A 9,081-nucleotide genomic window follows, 5' to 3' on the forward strand; every position below is an offset into this window, starting at 1 on the left:
TCGAGTACGAGACAGGTGTGGACGCCAGAGTTTCGCCCCAGCCTTGTCCGGGCTGTTTGACGAGCACGTTCGATTTCTACAAGTGCGAGGATTGCCGGCGCAAGACCTGCAAGTCTTGCACGATGACAGACGGATGGGAACGGCGTGTAAACGACGGCGTCTTCCTGTGTTTGAGATGCTATCGTCTGCACATGATTCGCATGGACAAAGGTTGAGAACAATACATGGAAGACACCATCGAGATCAAATCAAACGACGCGTGGTATGCGCTGCGTAGGCAAAAGATGGCCCATGCCGCGGTGATCCTGAGCGCGATCGACGTTTACCTCAACAGCCATCCTTGCGATCCCGACGTGCTGTGGCGGTGGCACATCGGTGCGACGATCATCTGGCTCGGGCGTCGCTACGCCGAGTACAAGGGTCGCTGGGCCAATAACCGCGAGGCGGTAAAGGTCGCCGATGAATAAATGGACCCGCTGAGCCTTTCGTTCATCCACTCCGCTACGCCATGAGCAACACCACCCCCACAAAACACGACAACATCCAGCGCTGCATCCAGGCGGCCTACGAAGGAGATCTGGACACCGTCAAGTCCCTCACCGGATATCGTTGCATCCGCACACTCGAACGAGCCATCGAGGGCGGTCATCTGCCAGTCATCGAGTTCATACTCTCGGAGGGAAGCGCGATCCAACGCAGCTCGTGCCGCGATGCCATCGCGGCAGGCCACTTTGAAGTGCTCAAGTTTCTTCGTTCGCGTGGCGCCAAGTTGGATCACGGCGTCGTCTACATGGCCGCCCAGGTCGGTCGAATCGACATGCTGCAGTGGCTGATAGATGAGGAGCACCTGCCTGTCGACCAGTGCGCGTATTCGGCAGCGGCTGAAGGCGGACATTCGGACATTCGGACATTCGGACGCGGCAGCACAGACGGGTGGTCTGGAGCTGGGCGTTTCATGTACAACTTTTTACACCAAAACGTGTTTTACAAGGCGTTGGTTTTGAGTGCGGCCATGCGCACGGCGGAGAGGCCCAGCGACATGGGCAGCTGGCTGGGGGCCAGACACCGGGCCTTGGCCTGGTCCGTCGTGTAGCAGTTGAGCACGCCGTAGAGCACTGGCACGCCCGTCTTGAGGCCGGCCTCCATCAGGCCGTTGGCGCACGCGGCCGAGATGTTCTCAAAGTGGGCCGTCTCGCCCTTGATCAGCACGCCCAGCGCCACGACGGCATCGACCTTGCCCGACTGGGCCAGGCTCAGTGCGGCGTAGGGCAGCTCGAACGAGCCCGGCACCGATACTTCGACCACGTTCTTCTCCGGCACGCCCGCCGCCGCCAAACCCTTCTTGCAGCCAGCCGTCTAATGTTGATGATGATGCGAGGTCAGCCAAACGCACACGCGTGTCGTGTCGTTGGTCGTGTGTGTGGGTGTGTTTCATGTGCGTACCAGCGGGCCGACGAAGCCCTCGTTCCACAGGGTGCGGACGATGCCGACTCGGAGCCGGGTGGTGTCGACGTGGTCGGGGATGGTGAGCGGCATCTCCTTGGTGATGTGCGACGTCTCGATCGAGCAGCCGGCGCCCAGCGCCACCGACGGCGCCGCCGCGTAGGCGTTGAACGCCTGCGCCTCCTCCAGCAGTGCCGCACTGACCGCCGCCGAGACCCCCGATTCCTTGGCCGCCGCCACGCCCGACGCCGGGTGCTCGTCGAGAATGCTCTTGATCGATCGCTTGAGCTGCCGGTGGGTGCCGGCGCTGTCGGTCGAGCGCTTGAGGGTGCTGAGCTGCTGCTCCATGTCGCGCTTGGCCTTGAGGTAGCCGGCGTTGTGCTCGTTGACGGGCGAGAGCAGCGGCACGCTGTCGGCCACCATGCCCCGCAGCGCGTCGATCTTGGACGGGTTGTTGGTGATGAGCCGCAGCGTGCGGATGCCCAGGTGCGCAAAGATGGCGCGCGACGTCTCGTAGCTGCGCTCGTCCACCGGCAGCCCGAGTGCCGTGTTCGCCTCGTACGTGTTCAGCCGCTCCTGCACGTCGTAGCAAGCAACACGCATCAGCATCACGACCGCACACACACGACATACACGCACACAACACACAGGAATGTATGGTATGCGCACCTCGGTCTGGAGCTTGTAAGCCTTGATTTTGTTGACCAGGCCGATGCCGCGGCCCTCGTGGCCCTGGACGTACAGCACCACGCCGCGCCCGGCATCGGCCACCATCTTGAGGGCCTCGGTGAGTTGGTCGTTGCAGTCGCACCGCATGCTGCCGATCGTGTTGCCGGTGAAACACTCGCTGTGGACCCGCGCCAGCACTGCGCGGCCGTCGTCGGCCGTCACGTCGCCCTTGACCAGCGCGATGATGTGGCTGTGCGGCTCGTCGTGCTGGCCCTTCTTCTCGCCGGCGTAGACCTTCATCTGCCACTCGCCCAGATAGGCCCCGCTGCGCTCGATCGGCACCGTGCACTCGGCCACCAGCCTCACCTCCTCGGACTGCTGCGCTGCGGCGGCGGCGTCGCGGGCGTCGAGATAGCGCACGAGCTGCTCGACGGTGATGATGGGCAGGTTGTGGTCGCGCGCCAACTCGTAGCAGCCCTGCAGTCGCTTCATCTCCCCCGAGTCCTTGTCCATGATCTCTCCAATCACACCTGCACCCATCACAAAGCAACACAACGTCAGCCCAACCGCACACCCACAGACACGACACACGACACACGACACACGACACACGACACACGACACATGACACACGACACACGACACACGACACACGACACACGACCAACGACACGACACGCACCGACAGGTGGGTAGATGCCGGCGAGCTCGCATAGGTCGACGGCGGCCTCGGTGTGTCCTCGCCGCGTGCGCACGCCGCCGGGCCGCGCCCGCAGGGGGAAGACGTGGCCCGGCCGGATGAAGTCGTCGGCCGTCGTCGCGCCCGAGCCGTCGGCCAGCGCGCGGAACGTGGCGGCGCGATCGGCCGCGCTCACGCCGGTCGTGGTCCCGTCGCGCACGTCGACGGTGACCGTGAAGGCGGTGCCCTTGGGGCAGGTGTTGGAGTCGACCATGGGCGGAAGGTCGAGCGCGTCGGCAGTGGCGGCGGGCATGGGGGCGCACAGGATGCCGGTGGAGTGGCGCAGGACAAAGGCGACGTTGGCGGGCGTGGCGTGGCGCGCGGCGAGGAGGAGGTCGCCCTCGTTCTCGCGGTCCTCGTCGTCCATGACCACCACCAGGCCGCCTTCGCTCAGTGCCTTGACGGCCTCGTCGATCGTCGAAAACGAAATCTGTGTAGGCTCACTCATCTTTTCTGTGTTTTATGTTGTTGTGTGGCGAGTTTGGTTGGCACTTGTTGTGGCAGTGTGGTGCACGTCTGTGTGGTGGAGGTGACGTCAATCCTATGAACATTGCTTAATCAATGGTTTCGTTTTGTAGAATTCTTGGAAAACCAAGATGAAAGAGAGAAAGCTTGGCACCGTTTGTTGTGCTTCTGGTCGCTGGCTCTCTTGTTGCTGTGGTGGTGGCTGTGCTTGGTGGCCGACGTCGTCTGTCTCAATGATGAGTCGGTAATGAGTAGGCCCCGCAAAATAAAACCGTGGCGCCAGCCTCCGGCCCGGACTCCCGCAAACGCCGCCAAGTCGCTCTTGTGGAAGGTTGGACTTTCTTGCGGGAAGCTATGTTGGCGGTCACGAAATTTCGTTGTCTCTGCCCCCGATTGGTGGGAATAAAAGTCTCAAAAGGAAAAAAGAATTATTATCTTTTTAAAACCCCGACCAGGCGAATTACCAGGAAAGCAGCGGCCGCAATCAGTCGAGGGAGATCTCCTTGAGGAGGGACTTGAGCTCCTTGCGTTCGAGCATCCACTGGTCGAAGCCCTTGACGTTGGTGTCGGACTCGCTCAGGTAGGCGTTGAAGGCAACCAGGTAGAAGTACCGCTGAGCAAAAACAAGTTGGTCAGTCGAGAGACAAGACACAGGAGAATTCGATTTGATGTGAACTACGCACGTCCAGGTAGGCGATGGCGCGCTCCTTGTTGAACTTGTACTGCGCCTGATTACCGTGCTCGCTGTAGTGGTTGATGTCCCCATGTCAGAGCACGCAACACGCACACGCACGCACACGCACAACAAGAAGGGAGGGCGGGAGACGCAACTGAGCTTCCTCGGTCTTGACCTTGTATTCCTTGATGGCGTGGCGCAGATTCTGCATGACGGAGCAGGCGTCGATCGCCACGTCCGTGCGCCTCTTGATCTCGGCGCCGTTGTTGAACACGCGGATCAGACGCAGGATGATCTGTGGTGTGTCGCGGTCGGGTTCACCGTCGACGTAGGCACTTAGTTCACCCCGCAGCAGTAGAGGGTGGACGAGGTGAGTGTGGGTACCTTGTAGTCGCCGTTGTGGTAGCTGATGCCGAGCTCCTTCTTGAGGGGCGTGAACGAAGATCGGCGGGCGTGGCCCCTGAGCGCGGCGGGCACGGTCTCGTGCTGCGCTTCCAGTTCCAGATGCGATGGAAGCTCCCTGTGTGCGTGTGCGGTGGTGTGTGCGTGCGGAGTGATCTAAGAATCGCGAAGACGAGGCGAGCTGAGAGGGCGAGGGCGGTTACATGGGCGGCGGGAGAAGCTCGGGGTAGCGGTGAGCGACGCCCATGCAGGCCACCACCATGCCCGTCGTCGTGCGGCCGCGACCTTAAGGGAGAAGCAGAGGTCAGGCCTGAATGCAAGTCGGGGAGTAGAGCGCGAAGAAAAACACGAACCCATCTGGCAGTTGAACACGACGTGGTCGAAGGCGGTTACCATCTTGAGCCGCTTGAGCAGCTCGTTGAAGTCCTTCTCTTCGGGAGCACTGTGACACACTCGACACGGTCAATACAGGATGCGATCGCTGGTGAGGGCCAACAAAGCAACACATGTGGAGCGCAGAGCGCACCGTTCGTCGGTGATGGGAATGCGCTTGTAGTCCACCATGTAGCCCCGCTTGTTGACGCTCTCGTAGACCTCGCGCAGCGTCAACACTGTCTCCGAAGTCACCTGGTGACAACGCAGTATTACGTTAAACAACATTCGCGGCGCAATGTAACCAAAGTAAAAGCCAAGCGATGGCGAACCTCTTCCCAGTTGCCAACCAGGCGGCCGTCGTCCGTTTCTTCGTGGATCAGAACTCGTCCGCCGTACTTAGCGGCGTCCTGTAACAGAACCCACGTACGAACAATAAGGGGTAAGCGACCGGACTGACCATCGGCACGAGCGTATGCCAACGCACCTGGAGAATGTCAGCCTTGAGCCGCTGTTCCATGGCCTCCACCTCATCGGGCTCGATGCCGGTGATCTCCAGGTTGTTGAACGGCAGGTCTTGCTGTCGCACCACAAACGGGCGGTTGTTGACGTAGATGATGGGCTCTGCGTGTAGAGAGGAGTCAGCGCTGTTGAGATGCACGACAAGTCCCCCCCCCACAGGCGTGGTCACCTTCGCGGAGGTTCGTCCATACGACGGTCGGCGACCTGGTCGGGTCGCTGGGCACAGCCGCGGCCAGCGAGGATGGACGCTGCGGCTGAGTGCGCAGATGGTCCAGCAGATTCACCACTCCTATTACCAGCGATCAGCTTCCACACGCGCACGCGCACGCGCACTCGCACACACCGCACACGCACGCATACGAACCTTCGATGGTGCACTGTGCCACGCCGTAGACATTGACTTCAATGCCCTCCACGCGGCGGAAGTTGGGCGCGCCGGTGAGGCGCGGCTGCAGGCCCTTCCGCTGGCAGCCGGGGAAGTGGTCAGCCTTGAGGATGGTGTTGGTCACCAGCACGTCGCCGGTACGGTCGACGATGGCCTGCCTGATCTCGATCTCGCGCTGGGCCTGGCTCGCGGTCTCCAGGCCCTTGTTCTTCTGGTCGGCCTCGGCCTCGTCGGCCGTCGCGGCCGAGCCCGCGGGCGCTTCGGTCGGCTGGAGCTGGTCGTGGAGCACGATCTTGACCGACTGCTGCGGGTTGGCGTGCATCTGGTGCGTGAGAGTGGCGATCTCGCTCTTGGTCTTGACCCACTCGGTGAAGGCCAGCGGGAACCCGGCGGCGGTCTGCGTGGAGAGGTAGCTGTTGAAGAGAAGCAGGTAGAAGTAGCGCTCCAGGTAGTTGGTGCACATCCGGTCGAACGTCTCCTGCTGCGTGCGGTCCTCCGTGTACTTCTTCTCGCGCGCCATGTCCGCCACCACGTCCCTCACCTACGCACACCAGCCCAATAGATATTAATTGATTAAAATTCAATAAAATAAACAACAATTCGCGTAATGCCACAATATAAATCAAATTAATCAGATAATGAAATGGTTTTGGCGTACGTTGGTGAGACTTGCGCAGCTGTCGATGGCGGTGTCAAGCTGCTGCTTGAGAAGCTGGCCTGTCGGTTGGTGGTTGAGGTTGATTGTGGTGAGGTGTGTGCAAGTGGTGTTGGCGGTTGACGACATACCCTGGTTCAGGGTGCGGACGAGCCCCATGATGGCAGCGTACTCGCCGCGCCTGTCCCTGCGCCTTTCCTGAGTCGACGCGCCGGGCAGGAAGCCGGGCACGAAGGGAAGCCCGTTCTTCTTCAGGTCGGACCACATCTGGATGAGCACCGCGGCCACCATGCCCACAGTCGAGCGACCACCCTGTGTCGTTGTATTGGTCCCCCCCACATGATCGTAAGCCGCCGGCGTGCTGGTGCTGCAAGCACAGCAACACATCGGTGCGTACCCCTTGCTGGCAGTTGAAGACGATGTGCGCGTTCTCGGGGGCCTCGGTCAGGATACTGGTGAACTCGTTGTAGTCCTTCTCCTCGGGCGAGCTGCACGGAGTGGCGTGTCGTGGAGAGAGGCGTCGCGTGAGCGTTACCGTGTTTCCGAAACGGAGGCTTGTCCAATGCGTGGGTCGGTAGTGACGCACCGTTCGGGCGTTACGGGGACGCGGTAGTAGCTCACAGAGCGAAGTCCCTCGACACCGGACGGCGTGGACTGCGAAGGCGACACCCTGGCAAACACCTATGATGAGAGCGTAGTGGTAGGGCCAGCACGCTCGTGAGCGCCACGGACAACGATGACGGGTTATGTCAACTTTAGGGTTTGTCACCTCGTTCGTCGTTTCAATGGCCGGCATCCCGGTCTCGCTGTTCACAGCAACGGTCAGCCACGAGGAGACCACCTTGAGCGACACGACACACGCGGCACACAGGGTTAGCAACCGTACACACCACACGCCATAACACGGCACGCACATGACACACACCTGCTGTAGGTCGGTTTCATCGTGAACGAGGATCTTGCCACCGTAGACGGCACACTCGCGCAGCAGATCTTCCTTGAGCCTCTGCTCCATCTCCTCCAGATGATCCGGGGCGATGCCTTCGAAACTGCCCAGGTTGCTGAACGGGTGCTCCGCATCCCTCAGCACATATGGCGCCGAGTTGATGAAGATGATGGGCTCCTCGCGCAGGTTGATCCACACGACATCCACCTCCTTCGACCTGATGATTATGATGATGAGTAAAAATCAACAAAAAAAATAGATAAATTAATGAAAATAGAGCGCTCATACGGATCCTTGGCGCGTTCCAGGTCGACCAGGTAGGAGATGACCTTGCGGGTGCCCTCCACGCTCGATTGGCCCACACCGTGCACGCGATCGTAGCCATCGGCCGAACGGAAGTTGCACACGTCCTAATAATTACATTAATATTAATATTGTATCTTTAAATAGCAAATAAATAATATTATATTAGAAAAATTTGATTATTGCATTCGGCCATCAGCGGAAGTGTACCTCGCTTACGGCGACCAACCTGGCGCTCTCGCCGTACTTGGCGCGGTTGTACTGGTAGAGGTCGGCCTTGATCATCATGTTCTTGCTCAGTACGTCGCCCTTGCGGCTCCGCACGACATCGTCCCCTGAATTGTCCAGAGAATCGACCAGTCTACCACCAGCCGCCTCTTCCTGCTCCTCCAGGTCGTCCCCTTTAGCCTGCTTGGCCTTACCTGGTGCCACGACCTGGCCGGTGATGCGCAGGGCCTTGTTGGGGTCGGCCTTGATCTGGGCCAGGATGCTGGTGATCTCCTCCCGGCCGGCGAGCCACGCGCTGAAGGCCACCGCAAAGTGGAGCGGGGCTTGCTCGGACAGGTAGGCGTTGAACACGATCAGGTACACGTATCGCTCCAGGAGCGTGGTGGCCTGACCCAGGTAGATCTGGCTCTCCTCGGGCAACCGGGTCTGCTCATATCTGACGCACACAAGGGGCGGAGAACCGACGACAACGACAACAACGCGAAGCCAAGCCAAAAAGAAAAAGAAAAGAGAAAGGAAAAGAATGAAAATGGAACAATACAAGAAAGAAGTGGGGCGATGGACCAACGAACCTGAGCCTGTAGTCCAGCACAACCTCGCGCAAGTTCTGCAGCAGCTCACAGACGTCGATCGCCAAGTCGACCTGGTGGTGGAGCGGGGTGGGTCAAGGTTCATGGTGAAAACAAAAGGAAGGAAGAAGAGGCACCTCTTGCTTGGTCTGACGGCCATACTTGAGAGTGCGGATGAGGTTCATCACGGGCTTGTACTCGCCGTTGCGAAACGATGCTAAGCCATCCATGTCGCTATGCCTGATCCGAAGACTTAACCACCACCACCACCACCACCACCACCACAGCGGCACAGAATGTCGTGTTTTACCTGACACTGCTTGCCCGCTTCCAGTTGGCCGAGTCGAGGTAGGAGACGAAGCGGTCGTAGCTGTGGATCTTCGTGGGCGTCTTGCGAACGCGCGCTTTCTTCTCTCCGCTGGTGAGGATGTCCTCCTCCAGCTTCGCCTCGTGTTCGGTGTCGTCTTCCGCCCGATAGGCCAGTGGCTTGTTGACGAGCCGACACCACATGTACATCAGGGAGGCCATCACCGTGCACATGGTCGACCTGCCTCTCCCTGCGCAGCCCAATGTTATGGTGTTGGCATTCAAGTTATGCGCCAACGGCTGTTGCACACACACACACACGCGCGCGCGCGACTTGCGAATCTTACCCATCTGGCAGTTGAAAACGAAGTGGGTCTGGTCATCGATCGACTTGACCATGT

The 9,081-nt window shown here is 59.9% G+C and overlaps 4 protein-coding genes across 4 annotated transcripts in view; 2 read left to right on the forward strand and 2 right to left on the reverse strand.

Annotated features, from left to right (window-relative positions):
• Window positions 1-508: 508 nt before the first annotated feature.
• Window positions 509-1,004, forward strand: ACA1_371300 (ankyrin 2,3/unc44, putative; the record flags this gene model as incomplete). Its single annotated transcript, XM_004340277.1, has 2 exons — window positions 509-825; window positions 863-1,004. 2 exons carry the CDS (start codon window positions 509-511, stop codon window positions 1,002-1,004), a joined length of 459 nt encoding a protein of 152 aa, XP_004340325.1.
• ACA1_371310 (3,4dihydroxy-2-butanone-4-phosphate synthase) lies at window positions 985-3,299 on the reverse strand (the record flags this gene model as incomplete). The annotated part of the gene is made up of 4 exons (XM_004340278.1): window positions 985-1,356; window positions 1,444-2,019; window positions 2,113-2,642; window positions 2,795-3,299. The coding sequence occupies 4 exons, from the start codon at window positions 3,297-3,299 to the stop codon at window positions 985-987; spliced, it is 1,983 nt and encodes a 660-aa protein (XP_004340326.1).
• Window positions 3,300-3,800: 501 nt separating this feature from the next.
• ACA1_371320 ([2Fe2S]-binding, putative) lies at window positions 3,801-8,914 on the reverse strand (the record flags this gene model as incomplete). The annotated part of the gene is made up of 22 exons (XM_004340280.1): window positions 3,801-3,929; window positions 4,000-4,060; window positions 4,148-4,287; window positions 4,377-4,512; window positions 4,598-4,679; window positions 4,748-4,836; window positions 4,921-5,021; window positions 5,099-5,176; window positions 5,254-5,390; window positions 5,458-5,577; window positions 5,653-6,214; window positions 6,332-6,390; window positions 6,460-6,640; window positions 6,726-6,816; window positions 6,915-6,982; window positions 7,098-7,169; window positions 7,254-7,491; window positions 7,563-7,684; window positions 7,788-8,241; window positions 8,378-8,448; window positions 8,512-8,614; window positions 8,685-8,914. The coding sequence occupies 22 exons, from the start codon at window positions 8,912-8,914 to the stop codon at window positions 3,801-3,803; spliced, it is 3,324 nt and encodes a 1,107-aa protein (XP_004340328.1).
• ACA1_371330 (5-amino-6-(5-phosphoribosylamino)uracil reductase) overlaps window positions 8,883-9,081 on the forward strand; it is a gene marked incomplete at both ends in the record, with an annotated part of 1,340 nt that continues 1,141 nt past the window's right edge. Inside the window, one exon of the mRNA XM_004340279.1 lies at window positions 8,883-8,951. Within this exon, the coding sequence (XP_004340327.1) occupies window positions 8,883-8,951 (69 nt within the window). The remainder of the gene's footprint in view (window positions 8,952-9,081) is intronic.

The sequence above is a fragment of the Acanthamoeba castellanii genome (assembly GCF_000313135.1).
Source record: "Acanthamoeba castellanii str. Neff unplaced genomic scaffold scf7180000084664, whole genome shotgun sequence".
Classification (NCBI taxonomy): domain Eukaryota; phylum Discosea; order Longamoebia; family Acanthamoebidae; genus Acanthamoeba; species Acanthamoeba castellanii.